The sequence below is a fragment of the Heliangelus exortis genome, chromosome 10, assembly GCF_036169615.1.
Source record: "Heliangelus exortis chromosome 10, bHelExo1.hap1, whole genome shotgun sequence".
Taxonomy (NCBI): domain Eukaryota; kingdom Metazoa; phylum Chordata; class Aves; order Apodiformes; family Trochilidae; genus Heliangelus; species Heliangelus exortis.
The window spans coordinates 17334382-17361527 of NC_092431.1; the positions used below are offsets into that span (position 1 = coordinate 17334382).

At 37.4% G+C, this 27146-nt stretch overlaps 1 protein-coding gene across 6 annotated transcripts in view; it reads left to right on the forward strand.

Annotated features, from left to right (window-relative positions):
• Positions 1 to 26642, forward strand: part of INPP4B (inositol polyphosphate-4-phosphatase type II B) — a 267108-nt gene extending 240466 nt beyond the window's left edge. For 2 of the 6 annotated variants that reach the window (XM_071753779.1, XM_071753783.1), the window contains one exon: positions 19999 to 20234. In XM_071753779.1, coding sequence (XP_071609880.1) covers positions 19999 to 20173 — 175 coding nt within the window. In that variant the 3' untranslated portion in view covers positions 20174 to 20234. Of the gene's footprint in view, positions 1 to 1092; positions 1290 to 19998; positions 21384 to 21425 lie in introns of those variants that run through there. The other 4 variants (XM_071753780.1, XM_071753784.1, XM_071753782.1 and 1 more) reach the window with 4 other exon arrangements.
• Positions 26643 to 27146: the final 504 nt, after the last annotated feature.

Below are 27146 nucleotides of genomic sequence, written 5' to 3' on the forward strand. Positions count from 1 at the left end.
TGGTGTAGGTATGAGACTTCCATTGATCTTGGTGATATCCTTAGTGCAGAATGAGGGAAATCCACATATGCCTCTCTGTTGCACATCAAATCATTCTAAAATCATATTTATAATGTTACTGTCACTTTCAATTAATCATGCTTTCCAATCATCATTACTTTTTTCTTACTTTTCCATTTACCATTATAAGAATATTTCCTGTCATTCACTGTTAACTGCATTCCAAGAGACAAAACTGATTTATCCCAGTTCCTTGCAGTATCTGTCACACAATTTTTCTTCTCATCTTCAGATCTTTGGCCACTGCTTAAGGGAGGTTGGACCCTGGTGGGCAGCACGTTATGAAGCAGTTCTGTAAAACCAGTTTGATTTTTTTTCTTTCTGTTTGGTTTTCTGTTTCTTCTCTGCACCTGTTTCTTTTAATATTTCAGTGACAGAGCCCCTCTTGGAAGCCTTAGGTAGGAAGTAATTTCAGAGTCTCCTGGTTTTTGAGCATGATTCCAATAAAGCCTCAGAAGTAAAAAACAAGCAAACTAAATGACAAATGCAGTGTCTGCAGTTAAGCCTCCAGGCTTTCAGCCTCATCATCATTCTTGGCAGGGCACAGTACCTGTCAGGTTTCAGACACTGAACACAAAATTGGATGCAATGTGGGACACACTGTTTTCACCTGAAGAAGCAGTCGTGGGTCTTTCAGATTTTTTAAATAAAGTGCCTTTCAAGAATCTGATTGAAAAGAATGGGTCTGGGCAACAAGGTGTGGGCTTTTGGTGGCCCAGTTTTGAAGCAAATAGCTCCTCTTTAAAGATGTGTTTGAGGGCATCTCTTCTTAAAGATGTGCAAGTTGAGAAGGAGGGATTGCTCTAATAGCTCTTTAATCAAGGATATTCAGATGTTCTAGGCAGAATCCATAGTTTGAGATAAACCTTGGGCATGGAAGGGCTTATACTAAATAACAGGGTGTGGACTAGGAAGAAAGAGCAAAAGGACTGGATGAAAGACCAGGATCCAGATGCAGACCTTCCAATTTCAGTGCATTGAGCCACATCGAGTTTTGTTTGCTAAAACTAAATTTCTACTTCTTTTACACAGCAACAGTGAGCACAGGGAATGAAGACAAAATGGAGAGAGGTGGTCACAAGCTGTCCTAAGATTCAGTGCAGCTGGCACCTTGTTGGAGTGCTTTAAACTAAAGGCTATTTCTGAGCATCATTCTGGAAAGAGGAGGGGAACTGAAAACAACCTCTGCAGACAGAAAGTATCAAACAGTACCTTGAGGAGTCCATGTTAAATCTAAGGTTTTCTAATGTAACTACTAGATTCCACAAAATCAATCTGTCTTGAAAGGAATTCTTGGTTTTTAAAAAAATCAACCAACCAACCAAAAAAAACCAAAACAACCAACCAACCAAAAAAAAAACAACCACAAGGAAACCCAAACACGTTTGATTTGCACTGTGTCAGGCTCAGGAAGGTTACCAATGAAACTCATGACTCCATGGGCACATTAAGTAAAGCTGGTGGCTCTTTTGTAATACATTCTCCTGCATTTTATCTGTTTCAGTGGGACCAGATGTCCAAGTCCATGTTTTGCAGGTGAATGTTCTCTGGCTGACTACAGAACTTTGATTTCTCATAATAAAGGGGACAGCAGAGAGAGTTCCCCTGCCTCAGTGCTGTTGCTTTGTATGGCAGCAGTCATCATATGCCAGGGAGAAGAACAGCAAGGAAAAATCTTGTCTAACCCCTTGGCCTGGCAGACACTCAGCAGAGTTATTTTCAGAATGTGTACCTGCTGAATTTTAACAAGGCTTTGTTAGGGAGAGGTGATTTGAGACTCTTGCAGAAGCAGGATTTAGAGTAGTTGCATCTCTAATCAATCCATTTATTACCTTGGTGCAGAATATCAAATCCTGCTCTTAGGGAAGCACAAGTGATCATCTAAAAAAATTTTTTTAAAAGTGTTTAAAAATTCTCTTTAAATGACATTGCAAGTAAATTGCTTAGTTTTGCTGCCAGCCCATGGGGATAAGGTAGTACCATAAACAGTCTGTGTTTTCTCTAATTTTCTGACACATGGTTAGTCTTTGAAATGCACCTTTTTCTCCTTGAGTGATTATGTAGGAAAGGGAGGTACTACAAGAAGACTCAGAACCTGAGTAAATTTTCACTGCTGAGAATTAAAACATACTAATATAGCAATTTCAGAGTAATACATAAAAAAAATTCCTTATTCCTTGCAAAAAGAAAATGTTTGATTATGTTTAGTTTTTTTTTCTTTGTGACAGAAAAACTTTGATTACCTGTTAATGTTTTGCTGAAGGGAGTCCTTGCCCATTGAGTTAAGGATGTATATGACACAAGAACCAGACTTAATGGATTTCCACTCAAAAACTCACCATACTGTGACTTCTGCTTTGATTTGTACTTTTTATTTACTTCCTGAGATGTCAACAGGGTAAATGTTCTTTAAAATGAGAAGCCCACTTTGCCATATCTTCACCCAAATGAGAGAACAGAGAGTTGAGCTGTGCTTTTCCTCTCAGTGGATGTTTTAATTATTCATTATACAACAAGAAAGGTGTGTAATTAACCAGGTGCACACTATGATTACTTAATTTTTAAAACTAGCCAACCAAAAAAGCCTTTATCAATAATTTGCCTTCCCATTTAGTGCCCTGGTCTCTTTGTGAATCCTTAGTAGTGCAGCAGTGAATTTAAACACTGCATCTTGAAAAATTATACTTATATATAGTTAGTGCTTGTACTGTTTGCACTCCTAAAAGAAAAGTCTGCAAATGTGAAGTGTTTCTGTCACTTTTGTCATGCACAGATTACAGAATTGTAGTTTTTGTGCACTTCACCTGCCCCTGGTTAGGCAAATCTAGCATGCAAGCAGTTAGATTGGCTGAAAATACTGCTTCGTGGTCACTCTTGAGATTCTTCTAGACATCAGTTGAAGATTTAATTAGTTTCCTCATTCAACTGGTGCTTTATTGCTTTTTTCAGAACTTCCATGAAATACTAGGTTGTCCTCTAATTAAGAAACTAAATGTGTTACACTCACCAGAGTAAGCAATAGTAGGTTTTTTCCTATTATATTTAATTTCTATTAAGATTTTCTGAGTGTGATTTAGAAGTCCTGTATGCATATTTATCATCTGCTAAAGCTGAATTGCCACAACTTTGACCAAGTACAGCTAAAGCTCTCAGGAAAAGTGACACTCCAAGCCTAAAATTTTGATAAGAATGGAGCAGGAAACGAGAATAAGGAGGTAGTAATACCATACAATAGCTGGTTAACATTATCATGGATCCAATCACTTCAAGAATTTATCTGCCTCTAAAACTATTTTCTTCTCAGAATAATACAGTATTGGCAGGGAGAGCTTGTGACTTCCTTCCTGCATTCTGAGCCATGCACAGAGTGTGGAGAAGTTGGAGAGGACACAGAAAGCAGTAGGAGCCAGAGGATATTCCAGAAAGGTTGTTTTCTAAGAGAAGATTCTGCATTTCTTCAGGGGAAGGATGATGCAGTGCCAGGCTGCAGCTCTAGTGGCTTATGTAAAAAGCAGGTAACAGACATTTTTAGTCATATTTCTGCTCTTCTTTTAGGCTCCCTTAATCCAACTTAGTTTCTTGTGTAGAAATACTCTCTGGTCAAATAATAATCTTGTCATCCTGCATCCCATTTTATATATACCCCTTTGAGGGTAGCACCCTCAGCTCAGTTCAGGAGTGAATTTTGGGAAAGTTGTTACTTTCTGTGGCAGCTCTGATTTGGTAAGGGACATTCCCTAAATGTGTCATCATTAGAACAACTACTGGCAGACTTTTTCTGTCTCAGCTGGCAGCAGCAAGTTCCTCAAGGTATCCTTGCAGTGCAGATCCTGGTAGCTGTTTGCATGGAGTGACCAAAGGGGTTTTGACCTGGCCCATTCTGTACTTATTATGGATTTCCTGTTTCCATGATGCTATCAGTTGGCTGGAACTGCACCCAGTAACCAAGCCAGCAGCATTTTGTTGTTATCCTGTGCTGTCAATCACTCAGAGATAAATTTGGAAGATAATTTTGGGAACTCGTATTCTTAATAGCTTAAGCCTCTACTAGAATTTGTATGGATAGGAAGTTGGTGTTTATAAGGAAGGTAATACAAAGGAAAGGTTGGAGTCCTCCCAAAATGCACAGCCAAATCACTCCACACTTGTTTCCTACTCTTATAACAGTTAAAGTGGTTTTTTTTCAGTCCTGGGACTTGGTGCTGGAGTTGTATTGTGACTCTAAATATACCTAATGCCAAAATCACTGGGCTGTGCATCTGCCATGGGGTTTTTTGTTCCCTGCTGTCAATCTAACCCAGCTTTCTCCTTAGATGACCTGTTAATGAGACAGGAGATACCTCTGCCTGTGTTACTCAGAGCCTTCACTAACCCTTATGTAAAAGTTTTCTTAGGATTGTGGTATTAGAGGTATCATTGTTCTTTTTGCTGAATCAGTTATTTGTAGTCTTTCTTTTTATATTCCTTAAAAGAGAAAATAGCACTTTGGGGGTGATAATTTGATAACTCCTGAAATACACAGAACATTTGTAATTTTAAAATAAATAGGGTTATTGGCAAGAATAAAGCTAACTCTACTGATCTCATTATCTCAGTGAAGGAATACGAGGGCAAGTTTGTGACTCTTTTGAAGTTCTGTATCCTTTCATGGCTTGTAGACTTCCCTGGGGAATGAGAGCCTGTGGCCCAGCTGAAGTTTCTCCACAATTGGGCACTGATAAGAAATCTCCTTCTCTTTTTACTCATTCATCATCTGGGTTTCCTTATGTAGAAGCACCTTCAATTTCATGCCCTGGCCTCTCTCTTTCTCAACATCTTTCTGCAGCTTCTCTGTGGATTCCCTTGAACTGGTGAGAAAATAATAATCTTTGAGGTTTCAATAATCTTTGAGGGTTCAATAACCTTTGAGGTTTCTTATCCTTCATTCAGTGTGCCCAAAGGCTGCAAGAATACACAGTTTCATGTTCTTCCCCCTCACACCAAGACCTAACATCAAACCTTGGCTTATATAGGAAGACAGATTAAAAAGGCAGCATCTAATTAATATCAGCAGTAGCTCCATGAGCTGCACTTTGCTTTAAAAACAGGAGTATTTTCTGAATGTTTTTTGCTCAGCCACAGATGCACCCCAGTCAACAGCCAGCACTGTCAGATATAAAGAACTTGTTTAGATTACTAAAAAAATGGAAGGATTAAGGAGCAACCTGATCACATAGTCACATATTTACAAGAAATGTCTTGCTCTAGGATCATCTGAGTAGCAGTTACTGTCTTGGGTAAACTGGCAAGTCTGTTGGAAATGTATCATTCCTGTCAAAATTATGTTGATTTCTATATGCAGTCTGCAAAACCGGTTCCTCACTGCTCCAAAGCTGTTGATCTTTTTTCAGTTAAATCCATTTATAACTCATCCATAACTGGTGACAGCAGAGCATCTACAGAATACAAAATAATCAGCTTTGCTGAGCAACTTCCAGCAAACTGTCTTGTGGTGGTGTAAGGAGCAGAACTTGGAAGTCTCCACACAAGGCTGTTGTGGAATGTTTTTCAAAATACATTTCAGCCAGGAAATAAAAATCAACACCTTTAGTCTGGTTTGTTTGGGATTATTTTGTTGTTGTTTGGGGTTTTTTTCAGCTCACGTAGTTTAACCAAGGCTAGCATGATCTCTATCCTAAGTTTATTTCAGCTAATGAAAAGGCTGAATGCCTCAGGGAAACCAATAAAAATGTCTAAAGCAGCACTTTGTCAAAGGCTTTATTGGCTGGTGTTGAAGTGATCAAAGCAGCTTCCCACTGCATTGAAATGACAAGCAGTGACAATAAATATTTTATTCTCAAAGGTCCATCAATTGATTCTGGAGTTCCAGAAGAGCTTGGATAATGATTGTAACTGGTTAGGATATTTATTTATGAGTTTTTAAGATGTTTTTGACAAGTTCAGTGTTTGCTCTTTCTCTTTTTGTTATCACTGCACTTAGAATATTCTGCCCTCCTTACATGGTGCCACTAGTTTATATTTGAAGTATTTCCAAGATGTCTTCTCTCTCACTTAAGATCTTATAATAAAAAAATTGGGCTTGTTTTTTAAAACCATGGGCTGTTTCCTGGAGAAAATGTTAAACTTTCTAATACCTTGTGGCTTTTCTTTGTATTCAGTTCTCCACTTCCTCACCCATGTAGCAGCTGCTAATGTGGTAAGCTGCATAAGTACTAAATAGATTGCAATTAATAATCACTAGTTAGGCATATTATAAGTAGGTCAAGCTGAGCTATGAGCAGATGGGCAAACAGTTCTTAATGTCAAGATATTCTTTACTCAAAAAGCTTATAACTGACAGGCAGAGGCTGAGAAAAAATGAGTTTGTATCTTTTTCATTTTCCAATGGGACAAAGATGGTGTAGGGATGTCAAGTCACTTAATCATGGCAACACCACCCTTTCCTTTGTTGGAAATTGAGTAGGGACTTAGTTGTTCTTAAACAGTCTCTTCTTTGTCTGATTTATTTAAGTAAAAGCTGTGTTGCTGTCCTTGAATGTGCAATACCAATACTTAGAAGTTTCATTGACTTACTGAAATTCACTAATCTGCATTTTAATAATTCTTTTCCCATTCCTTTTTGTTGCTGCTGCTGAGATACCACATGCAGCAGTGCTGGCTGCACAATTTAAGCCTCTTGCCCTCTTACTGTGCTGCTGACTATGGAGAAGGTTGCTCCCTATGCCCTATTTCTCAAGAAAAAGTTGATGGTACAATGGTATTATCAACAAATTTGTAGCCAGTTGCTTTAGATATGTTATAGACACATAGACATTTCTGTCACACAGATAACATGATTTGCCCCATGAAGATGCTACTTAAATTCATTCTTAAAATCAGCTAGTCCATGTAAGACCTCTATATGCTGTTTATTTCCCCCCATGTGCAGTGGAAGTGGCCCAAGAGGTGCCAGAAGCAGAAAGGCATCCATTTTCCTTCTGAAGGATTGGTTTTCACCTGTTAACCTGCCTTGCTTCATTCTTTAAGACAGTCTTGTGTTCTCATGGCAATTTATGTCCTTCTACCCTTTCTTGAAGGGAAAATGATGGTTTTTTATGAAGCCCTCAGGGTGGGTATGGCCTTATGCTTCATGCTTACTTTGCTCTAAAGAAGTATTAGAGTATTTTTTATGACCAAGGTTATTGTCTGGCTGGCTGCAATTTGTACAATTTTAATCTGGTAGATATTTAAATGGCTAAAGAGGATTTAAATCCTCTTTTGCTGGTGCCTTGGCAATGTTTCACCTGCTAAGTATATTGTTGGGTATGGTGTGGTGGTGCATAATGTGCACACACATGTAGTTACAGCCAAAGAAAATGGGCAGATGTAGGAACTGGAGCATTTCACTTTGTCACGTTTTTGTTTTATTATATGAATTAACAAAATGATTTTTTAAAATTGCTTAAAAACTTTACAAATATTTTTACAACTCAAGGAACAGTTTTTATGGTACTTTATTCCCCTGTCACTGTGGTTTCTCCTTGTTTAGTGTGCTTTGACTGTGGCAAGTAGTATTTAGTTAAAATTTTTGATATCTTCATATTCTTGTCTTGCTCTGTAGCTTTGCTATCCTCAGGTGAAGATGCTTGTTTGTAAATTAAGATTTTTCTAGGGAGAAGAGCTGGGAAAATTTGCTCACTTGATGTAATGTGGTAGAGCTATTCCTGGTGTTTCAGGGAGGATAATGAAACTTGAGTGAAGTGTTGCTTTTCACATCAGACACATTTTCAGACAACAACTGTTCACTGCTGAGCAAACACATAGCACAGTATTCTAGAAAAGCATTTGTAGTCTTAGCTGAATTTTTTAAATTATTTTGTATCTCCAGTTCTCTGTTTTCAGATGCACAGGCAATCGTTCTTCCTGCTGTCACTAAAAACCATTGTAGTCTCAATTTAAGTTTTATTTCAAGGTAAAACCTGAAATGAGGTGGTAATGACCTTGAACTCCTGGTTTTGATGATCTCCTGCATGTTTATGCAAGCTCTCAGACACAGAATGGGCATTTTCCAGACACGGTTCTGTTCTGAGAGTGTTTTATCTCTTCAGATTAAAAACTGAAATTTTCTGCTTTGTTTGCTGTTACAGTTAATAAAGTGAGAACATTGAGCTATTAGGTTTGAATCTGGTCTACCTAAATACATATCCTAAAGAAGAAAAGAGAACCATTGTGACTATCATGATGTAAGGATTTTAGGAAATGGTAAGTTAGTAAGACAAAGAGACTGATCCTTGGAAACTCAGGCTGATTAAGCCACTTAAAACCATTTGGAAAGCAAAACTCATGTGTTTCATAATCCCAGCTGTGCAGTCCAATGGGTACTAGGGTAATATTATAATACTAAATTTTATTTTTTTTTAATTTAGGTATGTATATCTTTTGTAAAACACTGGTTTGTGCCCCATACATTTGATATCCTCATTGACAAATAGCCTTTACCTGAAATAAAAGTGGAATAGCTCTAGCAAATTCAAAACTACACCAAGAAACACTGGCTAGAAATGTTCCATCAGAGGTTTTTGTGGGCCCTGTCCCCTGCTTCAAGCCATATTGCATGCAGAGAAGGGAATGCAGATCTTAATGATGCTCTGGCAGCTCCCTTGTGCCCAGTCTGTTCTCTCCATGGATTTGGCTTTTCTAGGCTCAGATAAGGTTACAAACCTTCCCAAATGTGGCTTCCACTAGTGTGGACTTCACTGGTCTCTGTGGCTACATAAACCAGTGAGAATAATCAGCCCACACTGGGCTGGCAGAAGGCAAAAGACTTTTTTCCAGACAGGACCAACAGCTGCTATTATAGGGGACTGCTTTCTGCAGATCCTGCCACTTTCTTATGAGTGCATTACAAAATTTCCAATTTCCACTGTAAATGAAGCAATGCATTTTCTCAAAAGATGCTTTTGAAGCCATCTGCAACTTAAAAATATGGATGCTAAAATTAATGGAATGAAATGAACCTCCCCTGTGTTGTAATCCTTGCATAGGTATGTTTTTAGTAGGATTTCATGTAATTATAAAGTTTATTAAATGAAATACATATTGCAATGGAGAGGAAAAAAGTCAAATTATCTTTTATGGTGAAAATAAAAACTTAAACTTTCTATTCATAACCCATTGGGTATGAAATCACAAAAGAAAAATAAGAAGGCATTTAATCTGGTTGCAAACTTAATGTTCTGTACCACATTGTAATACTGCTGAAACCAGGAAATTGCTTGCTCATAAATCTTTTATTTTAGCCACATTAAAGAGAAAAATCAAGACTGTCCTTTAAAAACAGTCTGTAGTCAAGCAAGCTTGAAAATCTGTGTTGTAAACCATCCTATTTGAACGTATTTATGGTGCTGAAAAGAAAATCTAAGGCTTGTGTGGTTCATTTTGTAAGTGATGCAGTGGTAGCACAAGTATGGGCTGGAGATCATTAAGCTCTCTAGAGCTGGGAGGGAAAAAAACATTGGGAAACAAACGCTTGGAAATTGTTTTTCCAAAGCATCCTGAAGTCTCTGCAGAGCTCAGTCAAGCTGTTGCAGTCATAAAACTTTAGATGCCTGGGTTAAGAATACAGGTTCCCAGTACACACCTTGAGGATGACTGAGGGCCTGATGCAGGGGCTCTGAATCACACTGGGGATGCTCTGTAGCTCTCTGGGATGCTCAAATTAGCACCTAAAGGCTTGCCAGGCAGGGTTGGGTAGTATGTGATGTGTTATCCTTCTGAAGGATTTGGGTCAGATCCTGGAAGTGTGTTTTTATGTTATCCTAATAAATAACCAAAGGTAAAACAAAGGTGGAAGGGCAAAACTTAGCGTGGGAAAGGTTTTGCTGGTATCAGCACACTCCCTGTTGGGTTTTAAACATCAAATTGTCACTAGACACCAATTTATTATTGGAGTCAGAGAAATAAGACATTATTTATTATTAGAAAAAAAAAAAATTGAAAGTGCACTGATAAATTGCTGTTTAACCTTCAGCTGCGACAGTATTTTGGCAACATTTTTATTTGTGTAGTTTGTATGATAAAATAGGTACTGCATGCTTTGGTATTTTTGGGGTAAAAGACCCCTTCTGTTAGTTGCTTTATTCATATAGAGAGAAGTAGCCATTAAACCATGTACTTAAAGTGCCCTTATATTAAGTTGTTTATATATATACATATATATATATATATATTTTTTTTTACCTAAAAACATAATAATTTGATAGCTCACAGTTACTGTTGTTTATTATATATACATATATATATATATATTTTTTTTTTTACCTAAAAACATAATAATTTGATAGCTCACAGTTACTGTTGTTTACATAATTTTTGGAACACTGAATTCTGCAAATATGTAACTTTTATGCAGAAGCTGTTTCATCAAAACTTTTTTCAGTAAATGTTATTCTAATTCTTCAACCATTTGATGTGTTTATTTCTCAAAAGGAACTTACTTGTAGGTAGTATTCTCAGTAAAAGTATGCAGCTCATTGTATGTGTAAGAGGGAGAGGAAGCTTTCCAAATAAAATATCTCCTCTTTAGGGAAGTGAATGTTTGGTAGATAGCTCTTTCCTTGCCCTCAGATTGTCTGTTTCTTCTTTAGTTTTTAATTATTGTGAACTCAAGACATCATTATTGGGCCAGTGTAAAACTGTTGGGTTTGCTCTGAAATTTCCATTAACTCTGAGTGATTTCAGTGTAGGATGCATGACTGTATTTTACATTTTCTACATTGTTCTGCTATGTACCAAACTTGAGAAAATGTCATTTATTATTTCATGCACCAAATATTCTGTCTCCACTGATGAACAGATTCATCTGACAAGTGCAGTTGCTGGCCTGCACTCTCATGCCTTCAGCTGCCTTTGAATCCCATATCTGCCACCCTTAAATATTCATTCAAATGAAAACTGAACTCAAGTAGTTTTTAGTATTTCTGCTACTTATTTGTTTTTAGGCAGCAAGAGAGTGGGACATAAACTCTTTACCTAGTGGTACATAAGCAATGCACAGGCCAACTCTGCTTCCTATATTTACTCATGAGATAAAACAGATCCCTGTAGCCTGGCAGGAGTAATTGTTAAAAAATACTATTGCTGACAAATTACAGCTTTTGTTTTATTGATTGTATTTAAGCTGTCAGTAGCAGTGCATTAATAGAACATTAGAGAATTTATTTTTAATAACACAGAACTGAATGCTAATAAACTGAAACAAGCATGATTCCAGCATCCTTTCCATGTGCTGGCTGCATTCCACTGAGACAATGTGAAGCTGATTTAGTTTTCAGTAAAGGTTAATTGAGAGTAAAACTCTAAGATTGGGTGACATCTTTTTTAAAAGAACACTGCATACCTACCCATTTATATTTGAATTCATAGCAGAGGATTATTTAAGCAATTTAGAAGTCTTGGTCTCTACTGTGCTCTTACCAGTGCAGTAAATGTATGCTAAAAAGGGGAATTGTTTAGCTCCAAGAGGGCTGTAGTGCTGCCCAGAAATGCCATGTTAGCTGAAAGCCAAGGAGAGCAGCAGCCCCCAAAGACAGGAGCAGGGGATGCACTTTTTTGTAGCTCATTGGCCATGGTTGCTGAGACATCTCACCCAGAGCAGAAAGGCAGTGTCATTCCCAGGGAGGTTAATGTGGGCTGTGTTAGAAGATAATTGAAGGGCATTAGCATTTATTAGAAATTAAAAGGGAAGCAGAATTCCTTAAGGCCTGCCATTGTAATGGAAACTTGGGGAGGATGAAATGTTTCTAATTAAAAATCTGTGCTTTTTGGCTGCACTGCAGATTTTTCTGTTTGACCACCTGGCCTCTGGCTCTCAGTTGCTCAAGCCAAACACTTGAAGTGTGTGAATTAATTTTACTGGTTTTCTTAGTGATTCAAGAAAAAACATGACCAGAAACATGAGCAGTACCAGGATTAATGTCCCTCAGAATAGATTGGTTTGAGAACTGCATGTTTAAAAAGAGAGTATAAGATTGGAAGCATTTAAATTGCCCCCAGGACAGTCTCATTCAGTGCTGTGTTCTAGGGACACTGAAGTTATTTCAAATTACAGGGTTTTTTTGGAAAATGGGTCCAGTTTTTATCTAAAGTGGGAGTGCCATGAGATGCAATCTTACCTCTTTCTTAATGTTTCTTAAACTTTTTCCTTCTAACATGCAAAATAACCAGCTTACATAACAGAGTAGAAAAACACACTGTAGACAGACAGATCTCTACACCATCTCAGGGAAGATTTTGAACCTTCTGGTACCTTCCATGTCCTATCCTGGGGAAGAAAGGAGGGAAATACCCAAGCACTGCTACTGGCTTGCTGCTTTTTCAGAAGAAAATACATTATAGGTGGGTAAGTTTTCTATCAATTCTTGGATGTTTCCAATTCAAACCATTCTATAATTCTGTGTTTTGGAATTTTCATAGTAAACCAATCTCTTTTCCTTAATTACAAGGATTTTTAAAGTAGTGTACATTCTGCTTACTTTGTGGAAATCCCACTGCTCTACTGCTTTGCACTTCCACATGCAGCTTGCTGCAGGTGTGCTTGAGGACAGTCATTCTTGACATATCCCCATCCAAGAAGCTCAAAAGTCTCAGGAATTAGCAGATTTCTGAAGGAAAGATTCTGAAGCAGATTTCTGCAAGCTGCAGTTCCCAGGGCATTGTAAGGAAAACTTGGTGACAGTTTCCTCATTGCACTCACACTTGTCTGAGAGAAAACAGTTTATAATACAGAAAAAACCATTGATTTAAAAAAAAAACAAAACCAGTACATGTCTGATAGTTCAGGTCAAGGGGTAAATGGCATTTTTTTCATCTGTCAGTGCCTTACTCTTCATCATTAAGTGACACTGCCAATGTAGTGGACTCTTCAGGGTCTCCTGTGGTTCACAGACCATATCCCAAGAGCTGCATCTTTGGCAAACTGTGAATTACTGTGACTTCATCAAGCCAAACCATATCTTTCATTTTCTTGTAATAGTAAGGAAAATGTAACAAAGTTAGAGAGGAAGGTCTTTGCCTCCATGTTATGATTTGTTTACTCCTTGCTGCTAGCAGAACCTTGGGGATGCTGGAGGTAACTGCACTGATTATCTGCTCTTTAGACTGTAGTGATCTCATATCTTCAAAATGTCATCTTTTTCTGGAAACTGTAAGAGCAAGGCTGTATGGGTTTTAATCTCTTTCTTCTCACCGTCAGCACAGTTCTTTTTTTGCTTTAAAAGGGATGGTCTATGCTAATATTCACTTTTTGAGATAGGATGAAGGAAGTGGAAGAAAAAACCTAAAACTTATTAAGGAACCTGAAGGAGCTTTCGACATAAAAATTTCATTCCAAACGTGAGTAGTGACAGCAAACAGAGAAGAAGCTTGTAAAATATGCAAATGTATTGTTTAAAAGATTTCAGCTTCAGTTCTCCTTCTTGGTACTTGGGGAAGAAATGTACTTCTTAAGAACAGGGTACAGAAACTGTTGTCTGCCTTCTAAATAGATGTTAAACAAAACAAGTAGAGAAAATAGTCACATCCACTCTCTTGATTGCCCATAGAAAGGATTTGTTCTTTAAAGTCTTCATATGACCTACTAGAAGGGACAAGGAATGCTTTCAGGGTACTTCATGAGGATTTCAGACCAGCCCTGCCATTTGCTTTGAAGGAAGTAGGTGGGAAATATAAAGCATTTGGGATTCAAATAGGATATTGCTTGTATTTTATAAAACTCTTAGTTCTGACTAAAATCAGCCTTCTAAAGAAGGTTTTATTGACAGGACTGTCAAGAGTCCTGTTGCCAGATTGATATAATCTGCATCCCACGTTGGATTATTGGGTTGGTCATTTTGTTAGCCACCTACTTTACCTAACTAGGAGAGTTTTCTTTGCTGCATTTATTGCTCCTGGTACCAGCACTTGTGCATCAGCTAAAATCAGGTTTTGGTGCACTTTACATGTCCCAGGAATCTACATGTGTGCTAAACATGCCCTTGCCTAAGCACACCCACATACTGTGTGTTTGTACTGGTGCTCAAAGAGTGGCTGGGATCAGAAAAGAGCAGATCTCAAACTCTTAATGTGTTTTTTAGGAAGTGCAGTGTCAGTGTGATGGTTGAAATGAACTAGCATTATTTGCTTGAAATGGAAGAGTAGTTTTTAGATCTTTCCTGTGATTTATTTTATGACTCAGACAGTGAATATTCCCATGAAGAGATGATGTGAATTAGTGTCATTTATCAGAAGCAGGCACATTCTTCCTTTGTATCCTCAAACTGAAGTTGCAGGTATGAAACACTAAGTTACAATATTCAGATTTATACTTAGTGCTGCTCAGAACTCTTCTCACTTAAATTATCTGAATTATAACTACAACAGTTATTAAGTGATCTGTTTACACCAATAGTTCTCTCTGACCTTAACATTGTCATCCCACCCATAGATTTAAACATCTAGAAATTAATGTCAGATTTTAAGCATCATTCTTCATGCTTTACTGTTTAGGTTTCCAGCAAGTCTTTTCTGCCTCTTAAGTCAGCTTTGTCACCTTGGGGAAAAAAATGCTAATAAGATCTTTGCCAAAAGAAAAGGGGCGATTCATAAAGATTTTCATGGTCAACAGAAAGTATTTAAAACCTAGTTAGATGTATGAAAGAAATAATTTCTCATGGGTTTGTATTCACCGTGCTATGGGAACTAAAATGTACAATCAGAGTGAAAATTCCTTGCTATGAAAGAACCAGATGAAATGAGAGTGACTCAGTAGCCAGTTATCCTTCTGCCATAACCTCAGGGAAGGGAAAAGTCAGAACTTCCTGAAGAATGGAGTCATCATCATTTCACACGTGCCCAGATCACTTAGAAACCTGAGATTTGGCTTATAGGTTTTTTGTGGATTTTCATTTGGTTGTCTTCCTGCACAAAGACATAGACTGCATTTCCTTGAATATTGGTTGCACGTTACAATGAGTTTTATATTTTACAAGGGAAGTCTGTCAGGGAAGATTTTTCCAATTTTGTCTTGGGAGTTTCCCCTGTTTGTAATCCTTGATACTTAATAAAAGTGTCTGGGATGGTTATTAGAACCATATTTTTTTTATGAAAAGAGAAACCTTGGTAGAACTGTTGTGTAATAGTGCACAGCAGTATTGGTAAACAGGAGAATGAAACAGCAAATCCTTTGCTTGCAGTATAATTCAGGTCAAACCCATGTTTCAAAAATCAGTCAGCTGTCACGACAGGTAAAAAAGAATCACATCTGCAAGGCCATCACTTCCCAGTTCTGCAGTTAATCTCCCACACAGTTACCAGAATGACTTTGTAGGATTTGAAGTTTCTTCCCATACTTGTAAATGAAACACCACTGGGGAATGTTTCTAAGACAGGACTACATTGAGATTTATTTCCTTCTGAATCATGTTTTACTCTTGTAGGTCTCATAGTGCAGCATCTTCATAATGGCCAGGAGGTGTTCACAAGGATCCCATCTTTTCTCCTTTGAAAAAGTTTTTGGGCTTGTTGTTTTTACCAAAAGAAAGCAGAGAATATTCTGTTTAAAATATTTGAGAGGGCTGAAAACACTACTTAGAGAAGCTGCTTTTTAAGACTTCTGGATTGCTATAGTCTTAAGTAAAACAAACAGGTAAGGAAGCAAATTTGATGGAGATGCAAAAAAGATGGAGAGCTGTTAGCTATACTTACTATGTGAAAAAACATCTGTGCTGCTGTTGTTGGATGGGATTAAAGAGAAGCATCTCCCTTTTGCCATTTTTCTGCGTCAGCCCTGGAGTTTGACAAGAAAAACCCAGCAGGGCCAGAATCTGCTTGCTTGAATCTGTCTGCAAAAGGAAAAATTGAAGTGTGCATGCTGTGAGACATGAATTCAGATTGAAGCTGCTGCACATGGGATCCTTGTGCTGGTAGGAAGCTGCCTATCTGTCTGTTCTACCTGAAGCACTGCTTTAGGACAGCTTTGCATTTCCAGGATCATTAAGAGCTAGAGCTGGAAAAGCTCTAACAAGAGGATCCCAAAATGTTAAAATGCATCCCCTCCACAAACCTCTCCCAGGTATGTCAGGGTGAGAAAAGCCAGAGTCTGCCCTCATATGTGTGCTCGGCTTTGTAAGGACTTTGGAGAGGCTTCATTTTCCTCACACTGATTTCATTGTCTCTGCTCCCTTGCTTAGAGGCTCAAATCATTTGTCATATGAATCTAAAACCACCAGAAAATACCTGCTGGTTTGCCTTTGTCTCATTTGATAGGCATGCAGCATCATCCCAACAGGAGTTTAAGATTATAAAGCAGTGAGAGAGAGAGAGAGAAGATGACTGGGATGGTTGTATCATCATTAAACTTACAGCACTTTGGTTGTTATGATGCATTTTTGCTATGCTGTAAGCCTCAAATGAAGAAATTGAAAGTAAATGAATAAAAATAGCACTTAAGGTTAGTAAGATGTTCAGTAGCCCAAATGTTATGGATTTAGAAGCTTTCACTATTCATCTTAAAAATTTGTGAGTGTGTGTAAAATAAAAACTGGCTGGATATTTGGGGATTCTTCCTCCTTTCCTATAGTGTGAGCTCAGAGCTATTGGTGTATGTAACATCCAAACCCCTGGCTATCCCTTGGCACAATAACAGGGTCAGATAGCCCTCTGTTCTGGTTGTGCTGAGTACAAAGCTGTCAGTACAAAGCCAAATAAATCCAGCTGACATGGCATCAGCTGCTTGCAGAAAAACTTCTGGCAGGGGAAGCAGCATTGTCATGCTGCTGACAGCTGGTGTAGGGCCTCACTTTTTTTAAATAGGTGCATTAATGACTGCAGAGAGCCCTTTAGGATGTGCTATAAGACACTGTCACTGCAGTGCATTGCAAAGTACTAGTGGAGCTTAGCAAGGCATCTGACTGTGTTCCAATATTCCTCTAAAATTAAAGAAATGTTTAGGTATTCTGCTCAGTGTGTTCCGAGGTAACAAATAATAATGGTATTGGATCCTCTTGCTCTATTTTGGGGCTGTCTTACTGAATCATGCATAGAATGATGTGACTAATTTGTGGAAAAGAAGTCCCTATGCATCAGCTGTTCACTGTGGTTTTCCTGGGGGGAAGATAGGACATTTTATGTTGAAAGACACTGATCATTCTCTTTAGTATATCAAAGAAGAAATGTACTGTAGGCTTTTCTATTTAAAAAAAAAAAAAAAAAAAAAAAAAAGAACAGGTAACTTTTATCTGTATTTCCATCATTACATCTGCATAAATCTCAGCAATGCTAATGGGACTTGTAGCAACACAGATAAAAGGCAGTCACACTGCCAATGGGATATGAAGCAAACCAGAACAAGGCAGACAGCAGAAGTAGGAGGGTTTATCCCCATAGGGGCAATCTGCAAGCATGGAACTGCTCAGAGTAAACGTTGGCATGCAGAGCTGAGCCTCTCCAGAACAAAGTCCGAAGTCCCTAGCAGTGGCTGTGCAGACTTAGTGAAGGCTGAACTTTGCTGCAGCTGCCCAGGTGGATCTTTTCAGAGAAAAAAAAAGTTTGGTCCCTGGATCTGCTCTGCCCAAAATGTAGAAGGCACCCAGGAGAGTCCAAAAGGAGGTTGGAGCCAGGGGGGGGTTGGGCTCTTTTCCCAGGCAACTCTCAGCAAGACAAGAGGGCACAAGAGGTCTCAAGTTGTGCCAGGGGAGGTTTAGGTTGGACATTAGAAAGAATTTCTTTATGGAGAGGGTGATCAGACACTGGAATGGGCTGCCCAGGGAAGGGGTGGATTCTCCATCCCTGGAGATATTTCAAAAGAGCCTGGATGTGGCACTCAGTGCCATGGGCTGGGAACTGCAGCGGGAGTGGATCAAGGATTGGACTTGATGATCTCTGAGGTCCCTTCCAACCCAGGCAATTCCATGATTCTATGATTCTATGAAAAGCACCTGGGCTCTGTGACTGGGAAGGAGAACACAGGGCTATGAGGGCTGAGTTGCAGCTCTCAGATGAGCACAGGATGTGCACAGCTGAAAACCAGCTGGCTCACCTTGAAAAATAGAAAAGAAGTGAGGAGAAAGTGCCAAAGTTAGAGGCAGACTTGCTAGTATCCTGTAGAGATAAAAAAAAAGTAGCATGTTTTTACAAGTATGTAGAAATACATGATAAAGGAGGAAATTAACAAAGAGTCCTCACAACTGTGCACAAACAATAAAGTTATCACTGGGAGCAGAAGAGGAAGGATGTTCTGGTGGGGCACCCTAGGACAAAGGGACTTGCTGGAGTGGTCTGATACAAAACAGAGAATTACTTATTTCCATGTGAGCCACAGTTTTGACAAAATCAGCCTGGTACACATTTAGCTTTGTTCCTTGACAGTTTCTGAGGGGATTTTATCTAAAATGCTGCTTGAATTCTATCCAAGTTTTATCCACAGACACTTGAAAACTGTAGACCAAAAGCTGCAGACACACTGACATCAGTAATTGCTTTGACCTAGATTCAAATACTAAATATACTAATTTTTAATGTTTTATTTTGCTATTTAAAATAGTATGGGTGGTCCTCTTTGTTAGTGTTACATACAGACCTAATGAACTTATTACGAAAGGTTTCTTTTAAAGAAAAATTACACAAGGAATGGTTCTGATCATCCCCTTTCTTAGGATCTCACCTGCAAATGCTGTTCTAGCACTTCTCATTCTATTCAAGTTGAAGAAACTCAACCTTGTCTTTTAACACAGGGGTCAGACAGGCACTCTGTAACATGAAGTGACTGCTGCTACCTTCTGTGTCCCCTTCTCATTTTACCTTTGCTTCCTCTAGCAACCTACAGCCTCTCTCTGGCCAGCATTTTCCTTCTTGAAAAGAAAAAAAAAAAAAAATCATACTTGGGATGGGTGCTTCTGAAAAAGCACCGTGTTCTAATCTGATGTATCTGGATATTAAATCCACAGCCAAAAATGGCAAGTTATCTTTTCATCCCAGGATATACATAGTAAACAGAAAAATACAAATTAAATCAGTCCTTTCTGGCCAGAGGAGGTCCATAAGCAGGACTCCAGAGTGGATGCAAATAAAGTTTGGAGGGACTAGAGGTATGGTGACAGTATGCCTAGTTCTAGTGGTAGAGAAGCTACCAAGCCAGCAGTAGAAAAGATTGGCAGTGATGTGAAAGTTTTCCTGCTGCTCTGGTAGCAAAGTGTGATGGTGCAACATAGACTGAGTTGGTAGAACTTCTCTGTGAGCAGATCAGTTCCTCACTGAGGTGACTGAAACAAGGCACAAGGTAATTTCCTTAAAGGAAAGTAGATGTGAGCCTTTAAATAGAAAGAACTGTTGTTGACTTCAAAACTGAGTCACCAGCACTGATGAATTTAAGACGAAATAAATTTACTGCCATTGAAAACTATTTTTTAAATTTTTAATTAACTGATTTAATTAACTTAGTTATTTCAAAAACAATTATATGCCCTTTCTATTTCTACTTACATCTTTTCCTAATAGACAGTGCAGCAGGACCAAAAAGCCTGAGAACACCATGGAGACACTGTTTTGTCAGTCTTGCATTGTGAAATATTCGTGATCTTTTTTCTTTGCTTCCTTAACTGTGTTTTTTTTTAGCTTCCTTATTTCATTTCTTTTCCATGTGTGTGTTCATTCCAGTGATAGTGCAGTTCATCTCATCAGTTATTTAATGTTAGCCAGTGAATACTACTGGGAGGCACCTACCAGGATTATTAATAAATTATTGGCCACCGAGCCATCACACTTCCCAAGTCAAGCCATAGAACGCAATAAATATATTGGGAGTATTTTACAGAAATTAATTTCATCAAAGTGGCTATATAGTTTCTCTGTCAAAATACCTACCTGTTGGCTTTCTTTGCTGTTTAAATGCTCTTCTGTTTGTTCCTGACTTCCCCTGTCTAACAGCAGACAAACCCAGGGAGCACTGACTGAATCGGATGATCCTGAATCAGGCTGTCTAAGTGACACCAAGCCAACTTCTCGACACTTCTATCCTGTCGCCTTGCTGCTTGTCAGCTCCCACTTGCTGGTTGTGTGGCTCATCCTCAGTCTTGCTTTGCTATTAGCCAAATATCAATAGACTTCTCTTGCATTCCTTTCTTTTCTACAAACAGCGAGAAGCCAACTCGAGGCAAGGGAATCACGCTGTAAAATTTCTGCAGTCTCAGACCCCAAGAATTTAAAATACAAATGTCTGAAATGTACTATGGTTTTGTCATTTTTATTTATTTTTATTTTTTTTTCTGAACTCTAAGAAGTATACTATGCATTGAGTGAATTGGGTTTGATCTTTCTGTTCATGGTGTAGCTTTCCCACTGTAGTTTACTCAAAGAAAGCCCACTTACAATGCTGTCACTGAAGATGTGGAATCCTGAATGCTTGAACCCCTCTTTCCAGACTAATTATTAAAAAAAAAAAAAAAAAAAAGAATTTGCACAGCACAAACTGACCCCTAGACAAATATTACAGGGCAGTGGTTTGTGAGACTTTTTCATTGTGTTATTTTCATTGTTATTAGCTGATGGGATCCTTTTTGTTTAACAAATGACTATTACTTTGCTACAACTAACCATTTTCTGTCAAGTAACTAAATGGAGTTGAGTAAGTTCTGTTTTGTAATGAAATTAACCTGTTTGTAATTGTTGCTTTAGTTGCTTTTGATTTAAAGACACTTTTATATTCTTTTTAGCAAAGTCCTGTTTGTCTTGATGCACCACTTAAGCACTTGTGACTTTTGTACTGTATGTGAAGGAAGATCCTTCCTTTATAAAGCAGAGAGTTGGATTGGGCTCTTTGAGAAGCCATTATCTTTTTTTTTTTTTTTTTTCATGGCAAAGCTGAACATAGAGGAAATGAAGCAGAGATGAAACTTTCTTCACAAATCTCTAGGGCCAGACTTAATAAAATGCCTTATTCCTAGAATACTCATTTTTAGGGCAACATGTAACATGTACTGAGACACATAGAGGAAACAATTTGAAAAAAAAAAAAAAAAAGTATGAGAAGATTTAAAAGGCAAATATATTTCTGAAACTAAAACAAAATGTATCATTAAAGTATTTAAATTTTTTTTTTACTAAACTTTGAAGCTCAAGGGCAAATATATTTGGGGGAAAGAATCTTATCACTTATTTCTGAGGGCAATAATTGTACTGAGCCTGGCCTTGGATTTAATTTTGTAAGATGTATCATCACTTGTGGAAAACAAAAATGTAGGGTTGAATCTTTGTTATTTTTACTTCAACTGTTGCTGAAACTCTGCATTGAACAAATAAAGCATATTTATTTATTCTGTGTTTCATGAAGTTGTACTTTTTCCCCCTTTCACTAGAGAAGGATGCCGCATAGAGAATGTACTGAAGAATGTCAAATGCAGAAAATATGCATTCAACATGATACAGCTGATGGCTTTCCCAAAGTACTACAGACCTCCAGAAGGGACATATGGAAAAGCTGACACCTAAGTTAATAAAAGTGTAATCAGAAACATATATCGTGCTCATTAGTGGATATAAAAATGGCTGTTTATGACTTAATTGGAAATGTGTAACCGGTTGAGGTGTTATTTTTATCAGGTTTTATTTTTTTTACAGGAAAATAACTCCTATTAGTCATTATGAAATAAAACATCATGAAAGAACAGTGGACTGAGTATTCTCAGAACCCAATATTCAGCTTTTCTTTGCAAAGTTGAAGCTTAGGATTCCAGCTGGAGTTAGTTCTTCAGGTAGTTTGATGGAAGACTAAAATTGGGAAATGTCTTTTGCTGTGGGAACTGAGGTTAACAGTGAGGAAGGTGCATTCTGACTCTGATCCAAAATCTGGTAACTGATTTAAGGAGTCTCTTCTGCTGGAAATGGTGTTTTCTGGAACCAGCAATAGCACCATGGTCTCAATCACTAGTGATTCAATTCTTCACATAATTTTTTATCCAAGATACTAATGTTAACACCTGACCTAAATATAATTTTGTTAATTATGTTTAGTGCATTTACATAAGCAGAGTAACTTCATAATATGTTTGTAGCAATTACAACCTGTAATTTCAGTCTGACTCCTTGCACTTCATTTGGATATTTGGTTCTTGGCTTTCTACACCACAGCCAAATATCACTTATTTCACTTTCACATAGCTCAACATTGAGGTGAGGGATTAATTCTTCAAGGAAGGTGACCTGAATTTGACCTGTCATGTTTCTGCTTACTGTGAACACTTAAAACTAGATTTTCTGCAGTGGTAGGGAAAATGAGTTGTACACACAGCAGTTAATGTATCTTTAGTCTTTAAAAACATGGATTTTTTTTTTTTTTTAGAGCTTAAGATATATGTTATAATTATGAGTAACCTGCTGTATGAGGATTAGTTAGGCACTGCAGCTGATTTATATCAAATTTGGAGTGCTGCATGTGGACACTTGAGGACAAAGAACTATCAGCTTTAAAAATTATTGTTAATGGTTCTGCCAGCTTGTGTTAGACCTGAAATTTGTCATCCAAAGAACATTTGTGTTTTCTAATTGTATCTATTTATTGGCACCTTCTGCCTCCCAGAGAGAAATACAATTTTAAAACTCCAAATATTCACTGGTATAGGTCATTATGTAATTTTGAGGAAAAAAGTATGTAGAGCAGAAGTGTGAGAATTTTATCTTAATGAAATTGTACTGGGACTGTGAGCATCTGTCTGAAATAGTAATTGCCATGGATAAATAAGTTAATGTTTGTTTGCTCCTCTAGAAGTCTAAGAAACCTTGATGCATATTTTTTTAAAATAGTTTGGGTTTTTTACTATAATAATTTAAGCTATAATTTGTTTTTTTTTAAAATCTTTTTAAAGCCCAGTAATGAGCATAAATCTGTAACTGTGCTTAGAGAAATACATATGTAAGAGCCTGATTCTGCTAACTCTGGTTGGGTGATTACATGAAAGTGATCTGCTGCCTGGATAAAATTAAACCCATTTTGTATATTTGCAAGATGAGATTTGGGGCTTGTAGTAGAACATCAGAAGTAATTTTTGTTCCAAAACTTAGTGATTTCATTGAAGCCAAGAATTCATTTATACAATATGTTTATCAAACTAATTGGAACTTTTTTCCAAAGTAAAGTAGGTACTGTTCTGATGTGTTTATTTATTTATGTTATACTTTCTGCTATTGTGAATGACTTCTTTTTTCTTCTGGAATGAAGAATGACCTCTTTTTTTTCTTCAACAATAGATGTCAGAAGATTTGGCATTGGATCACAGATAAACACAAGCAGATGAGAATATAATGCCTTGATTTTTTCCTGCTGTGTACCAGTAGAAATGAGCACTGGTCCTTGGGTGGGTGGATGTGTGCATAAATTTGTGTTTGGGTCTATAAGGATAACATCACTGATCTGCACAAACTGGTTTTCTGGGTTTATGGAGCATAAATCTTGCTTGAGAAGTAGTGTTTTGTTCTGCCAGGCTGCCACACTCCCCCCCATTATCTCACGTGTTGATTATTAGCTTAAAAAAAAAAATACAGTTGAGAAATGGTGATTAATTCTTCATGCACCTCCTCAACTAATCCAACAGATGTACAAGAGAGGATGCTGGCTGTCCTGCAGTGGTTTTGAAACCATCTGGAAAAGTCTATGTGGTGCTGGTATTCACTGGTGTGAATATATACACGTAGGTTGCTATAGTTCTTTATCCTGAGTTCCATGGGCATTCTGTCAAGTTTAAAATAGGAAATTCTATAGATTTCCTTCCTATCATGAAAACAGTCTTTTAAGATCTTGCCTTTAATCCCATTTGGGATCTCAATTGCTGTTTTCACTGTCATGTTACCTTTATATTTGAGACCTTTTGCACAATGAAGCAACATTTTTGGAGGGGGAGAAAAAAAGGATTGAATTACTTTTTTTTTTTTAACATCCACTCACAGTATGTTCTTGTGACATTAAAGAATCTGTTATTTGTTAAAGGTAGGGGTTTTTTTGTTTTTTTTTTTATTGGTACATGTTTTTGTAGCTCCTAAGACCTTTGTAAAACCTGCTGATGTGGTTCCACATCTTCTAGAGGAGCCTTGTTGCTTCACTACTGAAATATGCTCAAAAAGTGCTTGTTGGTTCATTGCCTGCTCTAGGCCAGTCCAGTCCAGATGGGCAGAGACTGTCTGACCAGAGCTGAGCTGCCAGCAAGCATGGATTGAGCTGAAAACTAGTGGGTTTTCTGATTTCCCTTTTATGAAGAAACAGGTTGATAGTTAAATTACCTGGAGCAAATTTCCTCTTTGTAGTGGCTGCTTCAAGCCCTGTCCATGCTCATGCCTAACAGAGGACTTAAATCATCCTTCAGGCCTTGCACATATCCTTGTAGCTCACTTTTAATATCAGAGTAAAATTAAGCAGAAGAATTTTTATGAGCAAGCTACACCATTTGTTTTGGAACATGCTAAGGGAAAGACTGGTCTTGGTGGTGAATTCACAGGAAATATTCCCTGTCTGCTTTTATAAAACTTTTATGAGGCATAAAATAGCCTGTTTGGAGAGGGAAGCTGTTGTCAAGGGCTAGAAAATGAACATTCAAAAATATATTTGGCATCTAAAGCCAAATCCTGTCTTATTCACAGAAGATATTATTTGTAAAATAAGGTCATCATGATCTGCCTTGAATAATCTTGAAATAAGGGCTTCTAGCTTTGAATGTTTGTTGTTGCACACTTGTTATGGGTATTTTGTACCACAAATTAGTGTCTAAATAGAGAACGAGCATGAAATGTCTAAAAAAAATCAGGCAAGTTCAAGTAACCTTTTCTAAGAAATGATTGTAATACTGTTCTGGTACATAGCATTAGACAGGCAGGGCTTTTTTACTGAGGTGGTCATTTGGGGAATTTGAAATCTGTTCTTGTTCATGTTTACACTTTGGCTTTTGTGAAGCAATTAGGAAACAGATATTTTAATTATATTATCTGATTGTTGTCTATGTGAAGCTGTGTATTTGGGTGGCATACTATGTATGTGTTATAAAGAACAAAAAATTTAGGAGGAGAGCTGAAACAAAATATTGAGAAAGAGCCTTAATGAAGTCCTTTGCAATGTTAATATTTGTATTGTCTGAATTTCACCATTTTGTAACTGAAATAAGGAATGAACAGATCAGTCCTGATAAATTCATTTACTTGCAATGAAATAGAATTCAGTGGTATTCTAAATCATCACTAGGAATTTGGGTGCAAAGAAGTGCAAGATATTATTTTTGACCCTACTGTATAATATGCCTGTTATGAGCTCCAGTAAATAAGCTTATTTTCATTTCTATTTTAAATACAAGTTCCAGGAAATTCCATAGGCCACTTAGAAAAAGCAGAAAATGCTCTGAGCAGCTCAACTGGTGTAAAAAAGGAAATCACGTTTCAAAACTATGCAGCAAAATTACTTGCATGAGTTAATGTATGTAACCAGTTAAGTCTTAAACATATATTGTATCAGTTGACTATGTTGTAAACTTGAAACCTTTGATATCTATATTTATGCTTTTTTTTATTGTAAAGAGTTGTGCTGTACAGGCAATGCCATGAGACATGAATTTACATTTTGCTTTTTGTAGACCTGGAGCTTAGAAGCAGATGTTTACTATCAAAGTGCTTTTAAGTAATTTACTGCTCTGCAAAACACAAACTTACCTTGTAGTCTGCATGTTAAAAAAAAAAAACCTCTAAAAAAACCAAAAAAACACCCCAAAACAAATAAAAAAACCCAAACCAAAACATACAAATGCTTTTTTAATGGAAAAAAACACAACATAATCTCAGACTTCAGTCTGGAGAACATTGGTTTTTTTCTGTACAACTATTGACTGTTGTGTTGCCAGAGCACTCAGCCTACACTCTGCAGCACTCAAATATTTATTTGCTCATTCTCTTCTAACATCCATAGAATTAATACTCTAACAATGAATTCACCATGATACTCACAATCCAGGATTAAAAACTTTGCTCAAATAAACATGAAACTTCACACTTGGAGTAAAGAAAATACAAGTGAACCAATGTATTTGTATTCCAAAGAGCTGCAATGTAAAGCACAGGGTTTGGGAGCTGACAGCTGATGGAGAAATCTTCCTAATAACAGAGTGCCCTGGACCTCTGGGGTTTGGAGTGGTGAAATTTGGACCACACTGCTCTTATTTAGATGTCTATCTATTGGCAGTGAGGGGTTGGATTCTTTCCTGAAGTACTTTAACAACTTTCAGCACTTCTCGAGTTTTTATGGATGGTTTGGCTTTTGAATTTCTGAAATCCCAAGCTACTTTGGTACTTGTTTTTATTTTGTGTAGCTGTTCCTAATAATGTTCCTGTCTCACAGGCTGGAGCCCATAGGACTCTGTATAGGTAACATTAACAGGATTTCAGTCCATAGTGTTTGTTCAGAGAAAAGAAGCACAACTGTAGGGATGGAGCTCTCTATATTTCAGGATTTAGCATTTTCATTGGTATCTGTAAGCCATGTCCATTATACACTGTGTGTATATTTTTATTTAAATAAATGTAATGTCTATTTTTTATGTTTCTGACTTTTCTGTTTGTTGTTCATTTTTCGTTCTCATTATGGCAGATTGTAGATGATCCTTAGAGTGTAGCCCACCCCCAGGTCTCATCACTGCTAGGAACAAGTATTTTAGCTCCAGTACAACAGTAAAAAGTCTTCAATGACCATAGATAAATTGTTCCTAGTCTTACTACAACTTGCATCTCAGAACCAGGTGGGTCTTGCATTTTCTAATTGAAAACAAACAAAAGTTTCACATAACTTGATCTGAAGAGAGTTGAGTGTTGCAGGGAATCAGCATCAGTTGTAATTAAAAGTATTAAAAGGGTGACATAGCATGCTTTGGCTAGTGTTTTCTCTTCATGGACATTAATGCTGGACTCCAGACCTTAGGAAGTAAGTAAGAGTTTCTTCTTTGCTTACTTTTTTTTTTTTCTTTTTTCCTTTTTTTTTTTCTTTCCTTTTTTTCTTTTTTGTTTGTTTGGTTTGGGGTTTTTTTGAGTTGTTGCTGACCTGATTTATTCTGTGA